The sequence below is a fragment of the Eretmochelys imbricata genome, chromosome 20, assembly GCF_965152235.1.
Source record: "Eretmochelys imbricata isolate rEreImb1 chromosome 20, rEreImb1.hap1, whole genome shotgun sequence".
NCBI lineage: Eukaryota > Metazoa > Chordata > Testudines > Cheloniidae > Eretmochelys > Eretmochelys imbricata.
This window is the reverse complement of record NC_135591.1, coordinates 19,793,630-19,810,326: the sequence shown is the minus strand read 5'-3', so window position 1 is coordinate 19,810,326 and position 16,697 is coordinate 19,793,630. Positions and strand designations below refer to the sequence as shown.

The following is a 16,697-nucleotide window of genomic DNA, read 5'->3' as shown; positions in this document are numbered from 1 at the left end:
TCCGTTGCTCTGTGTCCCCGAGGCCAAGGGCATGTGGGCTGGAAGGAAGGAGCATGAACACTTGTTTCTCTTTTGAAGTGAACTGTAGTGTCGGTGAAAGGTGCCGGATTGACAGCCCTGGAGACTGAAGCCCTCTATTTATCCACAGAACAGATACAGCACGGGCAGCGGCAGTGGCAGTGCAAGCTTCCCCCACACTGCCTCAACCCTGTGCCTGAACCCTGACTTGGAGGAACCACCTCTAAAGGTGAGAGGGGTAGTTCAGTCTCCATGCCCATGCAATCCTTGGCCTCGCTGCTGAGACTGCCAGCAAAGGCGCCAGCTCTGGTGGCGGTCTCCTGCGACGTGGATACCTGTCCACTTGACACGGGACTGAGACCACCCAAACTCGTTTCGCACGGGCGGCCGAACAGGCGTCGGATGGTAGCAATGTTCGGTTCCCAGGGTACGAACTGCCGCGCCGTCGTCTCTCGCCCTTAAGCCAGGCGTTTGAAATCTTGCAGGAAGAAGATGAAGTTCCCGACGATGAAACAGTCAACCAGATGATTGCCCGTCATGAGGAGGAATTTGACCTTTTTATGGTGAGCGTGGCAGAGGCCGTGGAAGAGAACCGAGCCTGTCCCTCTTCCGGGTAACACAGGCAATGCCATTTCTGATGGAGTTGAGCTCGTTACGTTTGAACAAACATCCCCTTGAGTAAGGACTAGGGGTCTAGTGGTTAGAGCAGCGGGAACGGAGTCAGGGCTCCTGGGTTCTATTCCTGGTGCTGGAAAGGGAGCAGGGTCTAAAAGTTTGAGCAGGCTCTGCCCCTGCCTTTGATGTCCTTGGCTTTCCCTAGATGGATGTAATGGGGAAAAATACTTACCATAACGTGCTACTGAAGTATGTTGGTGAAGTGCGTTGAGATCTTCAGATGAAAGGCAGTAGGACAAGCAAAATATTTATTAAGCCAGGAGATCTATAGAATGTTCCATGTGACTCAGAGTACAAAAGACTCCTTTAGAAAATGACGCTCCTTCAGCAATACTTTTTAATGCCGACACATATGTGTGGAGGAGGAGGTTTGCCCATGTCTGCCCCACGCTTGCCTGTCAGATGTGCTATGCTCTTGTGAGCCTGGGTAAGTTGATAATAGGGTGATGAGCTAGTAACGCTGATGGACGCTATAACCGCACACTAACAATGCACCGTAGGGGAGAATCCAGCTTTAGCGAAGACAGTTGGCTGAGATGACCCCCAGTAATAGCTCTTGTCTGCCTCCAGTTCCAGTGATCTCTTCTAGTACCTTGTCCTTCATAGTGGTTAGTCTCATGCCAGCTAATATGCTCCCGCAGCGCTTAACCTGATGTACCTGTTGAGCTGTAGTGAGTCAGTAGGTATTTAAATAATTGTTAAACAAACCCCTTGGACTCCCCAACACACTGCATTCCTGCTGTATCCCTCCCCCTGCAAAGCTTCCCAAGGGCCTTGCGCTCAAAGATGGCAGAACGGCCCTGGCATGGCTCCTGCGTGACCAAGAGAGTCACCAGGGAGCACCCCTTCCTGGAGGCCACACGCTGCACTGCAGCATTCCTTGCTCCTTGGTAACTGCTGGATGCCTGGGCCAGTTGGATATTTCCAAAGCCGAGATCAGTCACGTCCTGGTCCATCTGGGGTCAGCTGCATGACCCACAACGTCTGCTATAGAGATGACCTGCCTCAACTAAACAGCACCTAAATGGGCCAGCTAACTCCCTGATAGATGCATTCAGGCAATGGCTGCAGACCCCTCTGTCGCTGTGCCAGCGGTCCCCCCCAGCAAACACCTCTTATTTTAGCGCATGGACCTGGACCGCAGGCGGGAGGAGGCACGTAACCCAAAGCGAAAGCCACGTCTAATGGAAGAGGATGAGCTGCCATCCTGGATTATTAAGGATGATGCTGAAGTGGAGAGGCTCACGTGTGAGGAGGAGGAGGAGAAGATGTTTGGGCGAGGGTCACGTCACCGTAAGGAGGTGGACTACAGTGACTCGCTTACCGAGAAGCAGTGGCTCAAGGTATACATGGTACAGCATCGTTCTCCAATGGCCTTCTCAAATCTATGCTTCTACTGTGTTTTTGTCTATGTGCTAAAGAAAATACCCAGTACTGGAGGCTCTAATGGTGCATACCTTAAAATAAGCCTGCTTTGGATGTGTGGCTGAGTCCCCCAGCATCATTTCCAATTCATTACCAATTGGAGGAAAATCGCCTCTTACCCAAATCTCCACAAAGGGTTTTGAGCAGCATGAATCAGTCATACTGATACATGTTATGCTATTGACCCATTCACTATTACCAAACATTTGTTGCTTTAGGGTCTGTTTCTATTTCGCCACCTGATGCTGGTACTGGGTATTTGAAAAACTCACCTCACCCCATCACAGGGCTCTAGAGGGGTTTAAACAGTTGAAGCCACGCCATAGCTGACTACTACTTTAACAGCTGTCGAGCCTCCCAGGTAGAATGCACTCGATGGGCAGCTGAGTGCCTGCCGGATTCTGGGTAGCCATGAGGCTGATTCTGCTGAAGGGGGTGTTTATGGGCAGCAGGGAGAGGGAGGCTGCAGCAGCTCAAGAGTTCATGTTAATTATTTATTATTATTATTTTCTTGAGCAGGAGGCTAGAGATGATGTTTTAGCTGTAGAGAATAGAATTACCCCCTCTTCCTTCTGTGGAGGTTAACCCTTGAGAGACCCTTTGCTTTCCTCCAATATCCCTCCAGTAAATAAATTTTTCATCTTAAAATACCTCCGTGTTCAACTAAAAATCTCCCCTACATCTGGCATTTTCCTACTTTGAATTTAAACATAGGGCCATTAGAGACTGCCTGATCAGCTGGGTGTAACGAGCAGAAGGCCGGTCTCTAGAGGCCTTCCATTCTTGGGAGGAAAAGCCCCAAACCATGCATGTGGTTCAGATGCACTCAGCAGGGCAGAGATGCTTTAGCCCATTACCAAGGAGCAAGCACTTTAAAAAAAATGCTGGAGCATTAGCATGTGTTGCCAACCCAGGGGCCTTTCCCATATGGCTAAATTGGAAGGGGTCCCAATATGGAGAAGGTCACCATATGAAAAAATCTGAGAACCCCTTTTCTGTAACAGCCTGAACTACCGTCTCCGGTTAGGAGGAGGTCTGCCCACAAGCAAGGGGCAGCCCATAGAGCGCCCGCCCCAGTGGGCAGGACACCCTGGTCAGTAGTGCAGCAAATTAAAGCCTCGTATAAATGGCCATGCTTAGCGTTTCACAGGCCGCTCCCTTGCCCTTTCTTTGCATCTTTGCCCAGCAGTCTTGGTGCTAGCGGCCGCTCTGTTGCTCCCCTCCATAGGCTATAGAGGAGGGCACGCTGGAGGAGATCGAGGAGGAAGTTCGTCAGAAGAAATCTTCCCGCAAACGCAAGCGAGATGTTGACGTTGGCTCTGCCACCCCGACTACCAGCACCCGGAGCCGGGACAAAGACGATGATAGCAAAAAGCAGAAAAAGCGCGGCAGGCCTCCCGCCGAAAAGCTCTCCCCAAACCCCCCCAACCTCACCAAAAAAATGAAGAAGATCGTGGATGCTGTGATTAAATATAAGGACAGGTAAGAGAAGCAAGGGATGGGCACTCTCCTCAGAACTCCTGCATAGGGTCTGCTTTTCTGTCTTTTTAACCGCCAGTGCACACAAACGTCTGGGGAGGAACAGCCAAATCCTAGTCCCTGGCTGGGCAGTCTTGGCATAAACCCACAGCACTTCTGACTTAAAATGGGAATAATTCTTACTCCCCTCCCAGGGAGTGGCTGATGTTTGCAAAGCCCTCTGAAGGCGAAGTCCACAGAGTACTGGCAGTTTCTAACTCACGGGCCAGAGGAATGTCTTGTCTGTGGGTGTTCTGTAGGCTGCTGTGTAACCTAGCAGAGATCGTGCCATGCAGTTAAGGCAATGAAAGGAGGGTGGACCCGGATGCATGTTGTGTAAGCTTTGGGAGTCAGGCTGTGATTGCTTCATTCCACCCAGTTTGTGCCTGCTTCACAGGCAAACTGCAGCAAGGGACAAATCCAGCTCTTGTCCCATTTCTCTCCAGTGATCAGCTGATCTGCTAGGTCCTTCTTAGGATCTTCCATCTAAGCGTGAAATGTCATGCTGTTGGCAGCTTCTGGTCGAGAACTGCGGCAGCCCTGCTGTTGCGTGCTGTGCATGACTGCTGGGGCACAGCTGGAGAGCACTTGTGGCCCTGGGGTGCTCTTCTGGCTAGCGCAGTAGGCAGTTTCCAGTATTGCTGTTTTCTAATAGAGGGTTGCAGTTCAGGCATCAACCATACAGAGCAGAAGTTAAACACGTGGTCTGTGTGAATCAGTTTGAAAAGATCAAATTATTTCCTGTGGGATTTTCCAGGCTCTTTTATTTGGCCAGCGAACAAATAGTTTTTTTTTCTATCCTCTACTTTTGATTAATTGACTCACAGCCTGGAAAAGTTCCCTGGATCGAGGGAAGTATTAAATGTCTCAGCTCAACATGCTAAGTGGGTTTTGAACCATTGTGACTGGCCAGCGCATTAGAGCACAACCTGGAAGAAGCGTAGCTGAGTTGATGCCTGGTTTGCTTAGAAGCTCTGGTGCTCTCCCCGCCCCATGTCTTAGGAGCCTTTTAAGAAAAATCCAAGTTTTTCTCTGCCCTATTCCAAACAGACCACTACTTTTCCTCACCGTACTTTAATGAACCACTGGATTTTGTGAAGTGGAAAAAAAAAAGATCAAGAGACCAGGGCCAGCTTTCAGAGTTGTAATGAAAGTGCTGACAGGCTCTTGCTGTAGTACCCATTAGGCAACACAGTAACCCTGCCAGCTTCTTGGCTAGCATAATGGATTGTCCGTCCTTCAGCGCTGAGCAGGCCTCCATGCTAAAGGAGGGACGTTTTTCCTGCCTGCGCGGTGGCAGTGTCTCGTGTGATTTTGGAAGCAGTTCTGCATGGCAGGCTGGGAGCTGCTGTCCTGGCGAGAGGGGAGGGGCATTGATTCGGTCTTTGATCTTGTATTTCTTCCTTGTTTTGTAGTAGTAGTGGACGCCAGCTTAGCGAAGTCTTCATCCAGCTGCCTTCTCGCAAGGAGCTCCCGGAGTACTACGAGCTCATCCGCAAGCCAGTGGATTTCAAAAAAATAAAGGTAACCCTGCCCGCCCTCAGTGGATGCTTGAGGTACCAGGCAGCACTCTTACATCACATCCTTGATTTGTGTCTTCACTGTGATTTAATGCCGCTCAGTGCATCCGAAACAGCCCAGCCCGGCCCTCTTCCTGTCCTGTGGCACAACCATTGCTGTCCTGTCACTCCCTGTTCTCCCCTCCAGGCCCAGCCCAACTCCCTCCCTGCATCTCTACCTGGTCGCTCCCTACATGCCCACTGTTCCCTGGTCTCCACTCAAACTTCTCCATCTTTGCTTGTTCCTGGGCCCACCCTGAAGCTGGGATCAGCCAAATCTCCCTTACCAAGTGCTGTCATTCTCCACCATTAAACGCCTTCTGAGAGCTCCTGGCGGTGAGACGAAGTGAGGGGCTATACAGCTGCCAGCCCACTGTCGTGACGCTCTGCCTCGAGCCCCCTCCTGCCTTTAGCTCTACAGAGCAAGGACTCCTCTAGTCAGGTCTTGTGTTAGCTGGACAGCCATGCTGCCAAGTGATTTGGGCCAGCCCCATCAAGAGAAGTGGCTAAATGGGACCCGCTAATTGTCTCCCCCCACTTATGGGTGTGTTCCAGGAGCTGTGCTTCCCGCCAATCCCCTCACTGGAGAGCCTCCTCCACTGGCACATTTTGCGGCTCGCTGCACCCTTGTATGCACTGAACTGGAGTCCGGTGGGCCGGGGAGATAGTGGAGGCATTCAGCCTTCTGTTCTCTGTTGGTTCTTATCCTGGCCTCATCACTGTCGTGTCTGAGCCCCCACCAGACACGCGTTAAGCGAGGCAGTTCACCCTCCCCCAGCATTGACTGGTGCAGAGGAATAAATGAAAATGGAGGCCGACAGGCATGCACAGAACTGGGGCTTGAGTCTGGGAGCAGGATTCTAGGCAGTTTAAAAAAAACAGCCCAGGGAGAAAGTGCAAACACCCTCCTCCTTAAAAACAGGTTAGACAAACCCCTGTCAGGGATGGTCTAGATAATACTTAGTCCTGCCACGAGTGCAGGAGACTGGACTAAATGACCTCTCGCGGTCCCTTCCAGTTCTGTGATTCTTGGCACTCTGTCCTTATGTTCCTCCCTCCACCTTCTCAGTGACACCTCCAAAACTGTGCCCAATGCTGCTGCTCCTGACCTCTCCTCCTCCCTCCTGTCCCTGGGCTGCACCCAAATTTGTGCCGACTGCTCCCTGCATCTCCTTCCCCTGCTCACGCCTGCAGATCCGCATTAGCCAAGCACCTTCTCTCTGCTTGCCACACCTGTTCTCACAAGGCCTGTCCCACGGGGCCCCACCTGGCTGCGTCTGTGGCTTGTGGCACCTGTAGGGTGCGGACCTCTTTCTTGATGGTGCAGTTCTGTGTGCTAAATACCAGTGTGTGGGGGGAGATTTCCTTCATGATCCCAGCTATCAGTGCCTCTACACTTGGCTGTGACGACAGCCACTCACCTGACTGCGTGTAAGGTGCTGCAGCTGGGTTGGGAGCAGCACTGCTTATTTCAGGCTGTCGATTTGAGGGTTCCCACCACCCTGCCAGAGGCTGCCTGTAGTTCCATGGCACAGGCCGTGCAGGTGCATTGGGGAGGGCTGGGAACAAAGCCCCAAGGGGCACACAGCCTAAAGGTGTAAGAGAGCAAACTGAGGTGTGCGGTCTTCCTTGAGCTTGCTGGAGCCGTGCACTTGGCCTGTGCTAATTGTGAGGCCGTTCTAGGTGATGTGGAAGGCAGCATTGGGCAGCCCACAAGGGAGCTGTTAGGGTGGAGCCCAAGGAGTGGGAGCAGCAGGGCAGCACCAGGCGTTGAATCGCTGGCCATGTTTGAGGTGACACTGACCTTTGCCCCTTTCTCAGGAACGCATCCGCAACCACAAGTACCGCAGCCTGAATGACCTGGAGAAGGATGTCATGCTGCTGTGTCAGAACGCACAAACCTTTAATCTGGAAGGCTCTCTGGTAAGGCACTTCCTCCCCACTGCCAGGGCTCAAGAGGGGGCACTGCCCTTACCCGGCCAGCGATCCTCCCTCTCTCGACCCAGGGTGTGATTGGGACTAAACACCCCTTTTTTAGGATGTACTTAGAATCCCATTAAATCCTGCCAGCCAGTTAGATTGCAAGATGACCAGCCATTTCTTCCTAATAAAAGATGAAAAGCTGATCTGGTTGAAGCTGGATTAGTCCTAAGCACGGCAAATGCTTAATACCCAGGCTTTGGCGTGAGCGAGCATGTTAGATTAAGCAGGCATGCGTTGTGTGAAAGAGCACCAAGACTCTGGCACCCTGAGCAGGGAATGGATTGGGAGAGCCACAGCTCTCTCCAGAAGGTAACCTGCCCTGACTCACCCTGGCCACTGTGGCCTCTTCCTCTAGATCTACGAAGACTCGATAGTGCTGCAGTCTGTCTTCACCAGCGTGAGGCAGAAAATTGAGAAAGAGGAAGACAGTGAAGGTGAGGAGAGTGAGGAGGAGGAGGAAGGAGAAGAGGAAGGATCTGAATCCGAGTGTGAGTACTCTTCTGCTGCTGCCTCTGCTAAGCAGGAGTGTGTGCATGTGTGGGTGCCTGCCCTATTCAGCTGTCCTGTGTGCGTTGGAGACCGTCTCTGAAAGGGTGATGACCAGCTCGAAAGCTAACTGTAAGGCCGCGGACCCTGCCCTCTCCTCTCTTCTCCAGGACAGGACTGAGGCACATTGGCAGGGCACTGTGGCTGGGGGAAGCTCACACTGCCCTGCCTGTGTTCTCTCTGTTCTGGGGCAGGGAGAGGACTGCAGGCGCCAGGGCTGTCTTGAAGGAAAGGAAATGCATGTCGGTTCTCTGCATGGGGAACGTAACTCCTCCCACTTGCTTTCTAGGCCATAGCTGCTCAACCAGGTAGGTCTGGAGATTTCCAGCGGCAGCTGAGTTAAAGGACAACATGAAACTTACTAGGGATGCAGCTGGGGTGTGGGGGGGAGAGTTCGATGAAAGACCAGATGCTCTGAAAGTACGGGGAAGTGACGAGGTACAGTGTTGCATTTGTCTGTGTTTTAGATGGCAGCTGTTGGAAGGTAAGCAGAAGGCACCACTGTCGCCCTGAGGTGGAAAGCATTCTAGAAGTGCCACGTACTTACTATGTCTGTGTTAGAACAGGACAGGTCTAATTTGCAGCGGAAGCTTTGTTGCTATGTGGGAGTGCCAAGCCTTAACCTGTGCAATTGTTCAGACTCTCTGCCTCTCCTTGTACTTCCCCGCAGCTCGCTCCGTCAAGGTGAAGATCAAGCTGGGCAGAAAGGAGAAAGCACAAGACCGGCTAAAGGGTCGCAGGCGCACCAGCCGCGGCTCCCGGGCCAAGCCAGTGGTTAGTGACGACGATAGTGAAGAGGAGCAGGAAGAGGTAAATGCAGGAGCTCAGTTCTCCACTCCAGGTTGCTGCTAGTGTAACCTTGTATGGTGGCTGGCTTGGTGTTTGCAGAGTACCTGAGATGGGGCTATAGTGGGAGTGGGAGGAGCCCTCTTTAAAAAGCAAGGACTGGGAGGACTCAGGAAGGCTGATGGGATTAAATTGTCCCTAAGCACTCAGCCCTGCCACTGGAATGTCTCCGCTCTGATCTCTCCCCCTGTCCATTTCGTCTTTTCTTCCAGGATCGCTCGGGAAGTGGCACCGAAGATGATTAAGCAACATTCCATGGCCCAGACCACCAGAGCCGACCTTTCCAAAGCGGACGTGCTGCATCCCTTTAGCTCTAACGGGTAGCAACAATTGTAGTATCAGACTTCAGTAAACTGTATAAAACTCTTCCATATTTATACTGCAGAGAAGATGTAGGACTGTTTGTGTCTTGCCTTGTCCTGACATCAGTAGCGTTTGTTACAGCATTAACTGTTTAAGAGAATTATGAATCGGGGAACACGTGATATCTATTTTTTCTTTTTATGGCAGTACTGTTTCAGTTGCAGTATTGAATCACTGTAGTTTTAAACTGTGGATGCATGTGTGTAGCAGTCCACTCCTAGTACTGTATTTTATTAAACCGGTCAAACCGCCAGCTGCCCGCTAGTTGACAAGGGTGGCGGCGGTGACTGTGTGTGTCAATGTCACTGGATTTCAAACAGTAATAAATTAAACAGAATGTTACTTTTTTTTCTCGCTGGGTCGTTTTTCTGGCTCACTGAAAATGTGTGTTCAGTTAATTAGGCCCCACAACCCCCCTTCCAACTGCTGCCTGATCTGGCCTTCAGCTGGTTCCCTCCCTCCCTCCCTCACCCTCACATCCCCCCCCTCCCCCCCCAAGAAATGCTCTGAGGCTGACCCCGCGGCTGGCTCTTGGCTCAGCAGTTGTAGCAGCAGGGCTGCATCAAGACCTTCTGCCTACTCACTGTAGTGACCGTCTTGTGAGAGTACACATTAGCTCCCCCAGCATAGCAAGCCCCAGCGACCCACCCATATTGTAAGGGGTGGTACAGCCCAGGCCTTGTGGTCCATGAGCCAGATTAGATCTAGAATTAAGCAGTGCTGTCTCTGCAGCATCCCGCTGGCCTGCTGCACCCACCCCAATATCCACAACTGACACCTGGATAAACCGATCAGCTGGACAGCAGTTTATATTTGAATTTGTCATCTGCCGTCAGGGCTGACACCATCTCTTTGGGATGAATGCAGCCAGCTCACGCCCCTGAGTTAGTCCCGCTGGCAGACTCCACCGCATCAATTTACATTTGAGTCCGCCATGGAAGGGATTCTTTGCACCCCCGAGGGCTGGAGATTGAGTTAGTGTATTAGTGAAGGTTCAGATTGTGGAGCACGGTTCTGGAGACAATTTAAAAATTCACAGTCTCGTTTCCAGCCTGAGGATGTGCCCGGAGCCAGCAGGGGAACACTGCGGCAGTGACCCGCAGAGAGACCCCAGTGACACCCAGCCATGAAGTTCCTGTCTTCTCGGCAAGATCCACTAGGTGGGGGTGTGCAGTCAAATACAGCAGAGGGTCTGGCGGTGGCTGGCTATTGGCACCCCCCTGCAGTGCCCTGTGTTTCAACATGGGCACAGAGAACCAAATTGTCTCTGCCTCGGGGTGGCTTCTTGTTTTGTTAATGTATTTTAACCCTAATTGTTCCTGAGGGTTTCTTTTAACGATTTGTGACCTGCAAGCCCCGCCTAGTGGGTTGGGCTGAGAGAGACAGGTAAATAATCCACCTCTTTTGGGAATTATTTACTGATATCTGTGAAGTCCCAGAGGTTCTCTGCTCTCCCACAGGCTCCCTGCTGCCCTTTCCTCTGCGCTCACTGGCACAACGGCCTTTTTCACCTAACAATCATTTAATATTTTGACAATGAAAATTTAGGGCAGCCAGGGAAGATGAGTGGGAAGGAACGGTTACTTCGAGACGTCTTGGCCGCGTGGACCCCACTTACGGCTCCCATGCGTGCTACATGTGAGCGTAAGTGGATCCACATGGCCAAGATCTCTCACAGAAGCGGAGGGTTTCCCATAGGAGCTGTAGCCAGCTGGCAGCCCTGGCAGCACCTCCCCTCCAAGAGCCAGGCTGCGCCGCTCAGAAGCGACTGAGCTGGGTTTCCTCTGCCCCGCCACACTAGGAAGTTGGAAGCTGGCTGAAGGCAGGGCCGGTTTGACTGGAACGTAAGCAGCAGTCAAGTCTCTCCTTCCTGGGATCTGTTGTCCTCGGTGGCTTGACTCAAAGATCTCTCCATGGAGTTGTTGCCACATGGCTCTGACTGGAGGGCAGCAGACCAGCGTCTGGGGCACCCCTGTGATCAATGAGCCTGGCTGAAGAATCTGGTTAGATTAATGTCTGTCTTCAGCCTCAAACATCACAGGATCTAGCCACCTTAGTCCTCTCTCTTGCCCTGCTGTTGGAAAGCGGGGAAGGTCCTGGGAGGGATGACAGCTGCATCTTGCATTCCACGGTGCTCGCGATAACACCAGTCACGTGGATGCAAACTTCCCTCGCCTGATGTTTGCTGATGCCATCTACCCATGTAAGTCAGAACCGGAAATCCAGCTCACCTCCTTCCCGGCCCCCTCGCCCCCCACTACAGTTGCACCAAGAGTGACTCATTTGCTCTGTACTAGGCGCTGTGTTCTTCTGCCTTCCTTCCTGTTTAACGGAACATGTCCCGGTAGAGAGGCAGGCCTGTGTCATTCTGTAGGAGATGCAGGGAGGGGAGCATGGCCCTGTCTTTCCCAACTGCTGTTCTGAAAGCAAAGTGAAAGCAACCCAAGCAGAAGGGACTGATTTGCTCTGGGGCTTTGTCCCACGGTAGCGCAGCTGAATGGCCAGTTGCAGGCTGTGAAGCTCTTGTTTTGTCCAGTGCTATGGGAAGATGCTTTTCAGAAAAGAACAGGAAATAAGGGGTGACATTTTCCAAAGCACTCTGGTGATTTAGGAACCTATTTCCATTCTCCAAAGGGATTAGGACCCACCATGTCACTAAAAGCTGATGGGCGGTAAGTCTACCGCACCAGCAGCCTCTCGCTTGGGTGAACCTGCCTTGGTTTATCAGAGGGGGATGTGAGATGTGTGCTGAGGACAGTGGCTGGGGGAGAGAGGGAGACCTCAGCCCGAGCATGGCATGGATGCCTCATTTCACCCCTGCCACTCGGAGCCAGGCCAGCTCTCACTAGCCGTTTGCCCTCATAAGAACATAAGAATGGCCCTACTGGGTCAGACCAAAGGTCCATCCAGCCCAGTGTCCTGTCTACTGACAGTGGCCAGTGCCAGGTGCCCCAGAGGAAATGAACAGAACAGGGAATCATCTAGTGATCAATCCCGTGTCGCCCATTCCCAGCTTCTGGCAAACAGAGGCTAGGGACTCCATCCCCTGCCCATCCTGGCTAATAGCCATTGATGGACCTATCCTCCATGAATGTATCTAGTTCTTTTTTGAACCTAGTTATGGTCTTGGCCTTCACAACATCCTCTGGCAAGGAGTTCCACAGGTTGACTGTGCGTTGTGTGAAGAAATACTTCCTTTTGTTTTAAACCTGCTGCCTGTTAATTTCATTTGGTGACCCCTAGTTCTTATGAAAAGTAGTAAACAACACTTCCTTAACACATCTACTTTCTCCACACCAGTCATGATTTTATAGACCTCAATCATATCTCCCTTTAGCTGTCTCTTTTCCAAGCTGAAAGGTCCCAGTCTTATTAATATCTCCTCACACGGAAGCCGTTCCATACCCCTAATCATTTCTGTTGCCCTTTTCTGAACCTTTTCCAAGTCCAATAGATCTTTTTTGCGATGGGGCGACCACATCTGCATGCAGGATTCAAGATGTGGGTGTCCCATAGATTTATATAGAGGCAATATGATATTTTCAATCCTATGATCTCTCCCTTAATGATTCCCAACATTCTGTTAGCTTTTTTGGCTGCCGCTGCATATTGAGTGGATGTTTTCAGAGAACTCTCCACAAGGACTCCAAGATCTTTCTTGAGTGATAACGGATAATTCATATCCCATCATTTTATATGTGTAGTTGGGATTTATGTTTTCCAATATACATTACTTTGCATTTATCAACATGAAATTTAATCTGCTATTTTGTTGCCCAGTCCCCCAGTTTTGTGAGATCCCTTTGTAGCTCTTTGCAGTCTACCTGGGTCTTAACTATCTTTAGTAATTTTGTATCTACAAATTTTGCCACTTCACTGTTTACCCATTACCACTGTTTACCCCTCTGCCCTGCTGCCAGCCTCCTGCACGGGGCTGTCACCCCAAGGAGCAGAAGGTAGAGTCAGAGATATTGGTGGGGATGGGGCAGAGGCTGGACCCCCACGTCTCTGCCCTGAGGCATCATGGGCCCCCTTGGTACTGTTTCCTCAATGTGCCAGAGCCTTGGTGTGGCCCCCTGTCACGGAGTCCCCAGGCGATGCTCTGGAACTGCTCCCTACAAAGCCAGGCAGGACTCGGGTGAAGTCTCCTCTCTGGGAGCAGACTGTCTGCAGGGCAAGAAGCTCACACGGCTTCTACCTTCCTGGGTCTGATCTCGGAGCATTCAGCCCCTCCATGTGCTTCCCACAGCGAGTCTGCTCAGGCGGGGTCCTGGGGGGGCCAGAGGGTCCTGCCCCAACTCCATAGCTAGACGAGACTCTCACCCAGCCAGTAAACCAGAGGTTTATTAGATGACAGGAACATGGTCTAACACAGAGCTTGTAGGTACAGCAAACAGGACCCCTCAGCTGGGTCCATTTTGGGGGGCAGTGAGCCAGACAACCCTGTCTGCCCTTCACTCCATGTCCCCAGCCAGCCCCAAACTGAAACTCTCTCCAGCCCCCGCTCCTCTGGGTTTGAATGGAAATCCAAGCATTCACACAGCCGGTAGTGCGGGTTTCTCGTCGTGCTTTTAAACTGGTGCTGCTCTGCCCGGGCCCCCGCTCTAATAAACTGACCCCTACCCGACCCAGCTGTCTAGCTCCACCCTCCCGCCCCCCAGGCCTTCTTCCCAGAATTCCCAGGAGCCAGCCGCAGCCCTCTCTGTTCTCAAAGAGGGCTGCATCCCACGCACTAAGGGTCTGCTTTCCATGGAGGCTTGGGCTGGAATTAACGGCACCGAACTCTGAGCCTGCTGCGGTTTGAAGCCGCTGTCCTAGGAGTTTTGCAGTCCTGCACCGGCTGCATTAGGACAGCGTTGCAACACGGTGTTGGCACCCAACTGGCCTCCCTCCCCCCGAATATCACCGTGGCTAGGGGGTCCCCTTGGGATTCCAAGCAGCCGTGGGCTGGCCCAGGGTCAGGGCCTCACCCAAAGGTGGCTTAAGGCCACTTTTGCATGTACACAGCCCTCCCCAGCTGGGGCAAATCCACCCCATGGGTGGTGGAGACTTGGGCTGAGAGGACGTGCCATCAGCACACAGCTAGAATCCTAGAAATGCAGGGCAGGGCGCGAGGCCACGTGGGAAGAGGAGTCTGCACCTACCCAGGAGGGAGGCCAATTCCCCAAGAACCACCGAATTCTGAATCTGAGCTGCACTTTCCTAGAGACGCATTCCGGAAAGGCCCTCCTGGCCCACGGCCACCGCCTCTTGGATGCCTTTCACCCACTAGGGATCGTTTCCTCCAAGCTGCCCCTTTCCCGTTGCCAGAGGCTGGCTCTGGGGAGGAGTCTGTCAGCACATCGCCTCCCGTCCCCTGCGGCTCAGCAGCCAACCAGCAAAGGAGCAGGGAGGAGTCACAAAGTGGCCTGATTTCTTTTTAAGGTAAACCTGACTCCTCGCCATGTAGACCTGGCTCCATCTTAGCAGCTGCCAGATTCCTCAAGTACAGCCAGCTGGGAGAGGCTGGGCCTCACTTCATGGACGTCAGCGACTAATGAATTAAAGGGCCCTGAGAGAGCGGCTTTGCCTGCTGGCGTGATGAACACGGGCAGCTCCACTCGCTCTTCGTGACCACTGAATGCATCTGATGAAGTGAGCTGTAGCTCACGAAAGCTTCTGCTCAAATACATTGGTTAGTCTCTAAGGTGCCACAAGTCCTCCTTTTCTTCGTGACCTAGCAGTTCACAGGGGTCCCTGGGATCAGCTGAGCAAGGTTCTCTGCCTTGTGAGATGATCACAACGGTCCCGTCTCCACGTAAACTCGGGGGTGAGATTGTCACCCCTTTCCTGCCAGGAGTGGTGTGATCCCCATGCCCAGGCAGGGGAGGATTCACTTCCCAGGGCCCCCTCGCGAGCGAGAGGGGGGCAGTGTAAACTCCTCCCTGGAGCATGTGGAGTCAGCACGCTTTGGCTCTAGCAGCTGTCCAGAGCATTGGCTCCAGGACGCATGGGAGCATTTAGGTCGTCGTGGCTGGTGGCATGTCTCGGTAACTGGGCAAATTGACCAGAGCTCAATAGAGCCGGTGGCGGGTTTGAAACCCCAGCAAGTATGTTTGTCAGCGTCCCTCGCTCGCTGCGACCTGAGCCAAGAGGCCTGTCATGCTAATCCTGTGCCCCTCGGAGAGCGGGACCATTGTTCTTGTTTAGGGCTAGTATTACAGTCTGGTCTGGAGGCCTCCGCTGAAATCAGGGCCTTGTTGGGCCGGGCACAGCACAGACACACGCTGAGGTGGTCCCTGACCCAGGAAGTTCACCGTCAAAACCAATGAGAGACAAGAAGGATCATTCTCCCCATAGTACAGATGAGGAAACTGAGGCCCAGACCCTCAAAGGTATTTTGGTGCCTACAGGAATCACTGATTTCAATGGTAGTTAATCATGTAAATGCCTCTGAGGCTCTGGGCCTAGGTCCTGTGGGAAGTTCTGACTCCGGCTCCCCAACCAGAGCCGTGCCTCGGTAGCTCTAAAGATCTGGGCCGAGACTTGCCCAAGGTCGCCCAGGGAATCTGTGGCAAAGCAGGGACTCCCACCCAGGTCACCCTAACCATTGCACCCTCCTTCCTTCTGCCCCCCTCCTGACCGACCCCACCCCGAACGACCCATGCTGTGCACGCCCCCCCGGAATGAGTGTTGCTACCATTTGAGCTTCTCAGCAAGACGCTTGATTTGGAGGGCGGGTGGGCAGGGTTACGCCAGCTCCTGGGAGCGCAGTCCAGTGCAGAATGGAAGTGACTGGAAATAAATCCTACACCTATTTATAGGAAATAAATCCGATAAATTCTGCAGCGCCACCCATCCCAGGAAGGGGCCTTTTCTCTGCAGCACGCGGCCAGGCTCCCTTGGCAGCGTGCAAACCGTGAAGACGAAACCAACGTGAGCCCAGCCTGCATGTGACCCCTGCCATTGACGCTCAGTTACCCAGACGAAAATGCACAAAGATCCAGGAAAGGGCTCCGGACCAGTGAGTTGAGGGTGGTCAGGCTGCCAGGAGAGAAGATCTTTGGGAGGAAAACGCTCCAGCAGGAGGATTAAACTCTGGTTATGTCAGCCCCAGACGACCCAGCACCGATTGTCAGAGAGCCAGCACAGACGTCTGCTTGGTCCAGAGACTCAACTCCTACCACAGCATCTCACCTACCAAGGGTGCAGGGCTCAGACCCTCCACGCCCTGGGCATTAGGATCTGGGCTGAGGGGTCTAGGAAGGGCCCCCTCGGAGGAAGGAAGCAGGAGCTCGCAATGAAGGAGAACCAGCGACAGGCTGTGGCTATCATGGTTAAGGTGCTGTTGTTAGGAGGTAGAGTAGTCCAGTGGTTAGAGAAGGGAAGGGGGGTCAGGACTCCTGGGTTCCGTTCTGAGCTCTAGGGGTCAGCATGGCCCGTGGTTTGAGAAGGAAACCAGGACTCCTGCATTCTGAGGTGGAGGTTTGTCCAGTCGTTGGAGGTGAGAACCGGGGGTCAGGACTCCTGGGTTCTGTAAGCCTCTCTGTGCCGCCTCTCCACTTTATCTTTCAAATGGGGCTGCTCTTGATCCATCTCCCGGGTACAAGGTGTCAGATTGGCTGGTCCCTGAGATCTGGAGGATCAGCAATTGAGGAGCTCGTTGGGTGGTCCTAGCTGAACTGTTGCTCAGCTCTCCTGGTCTGAGCTGAGTCACCTTCATCCTCATCCCTGTGGCCGGCCTCCTCCTCTTCCTGACCCTGGACTGGCTAAGCCACGTGCCGT

At 52.8% G+C, this 16,697-nt stretch overlaps 1 protein-coding gene across 1 annotated transcript in view; it reads left to right on the top strand.

Annotated features, from left to right (window-relative positions):
• SMARCA4 (SWI/SNF related BAF chromatin remodeling complex subunit ATPase 4) overlaps positions 1 to 9,275 on the top strand; it is a 57,618-nt gene extending 48,343 nt beyond the window's left edge. The window contains exons 28-36 of the mRNA XM_077838454.1: positions 149 to 247; positions 504 to 581; positions 1,818 to 2,045; positions 3,347 to 3,600; positions 5,052 to 5,160; positions 7,017 to 7,118; positions 7,534 to 7,666; positions 8,395 to 8,534; positions 8,783 to 9,275. Of these exons, the coding sequence (XP_077694580.1) occupies positions 149 to 247; positions 504 to 581; positions 1,818 to 2,045; positions 3,347 to 3,600; positions 5,052 to 5,160; positions 7,017 to 7,118; positions 7,534 to 7,666; positions 8,395 to 8,534; positions 8,783 to 8,815 (1,176 nt within the window). The 3' untranslated portion in view covers positions 8,816 to 9,275. The remainder of the gene's footprint in view (positions 1 to 148; positions 248 to 503; positions 582 to 1,817; positions 2,046 to 3,346; positions 3,601 to 5,051; positions 5,161 to 7,016; positions 7,119 to 7,533; positions 7,667 to 8,394; positions 8,535 to 8,782) is intronic.
• The last annotated feature ends 7,422 nt before the right edge of the window (positions 9,276 to 16,697 follow it).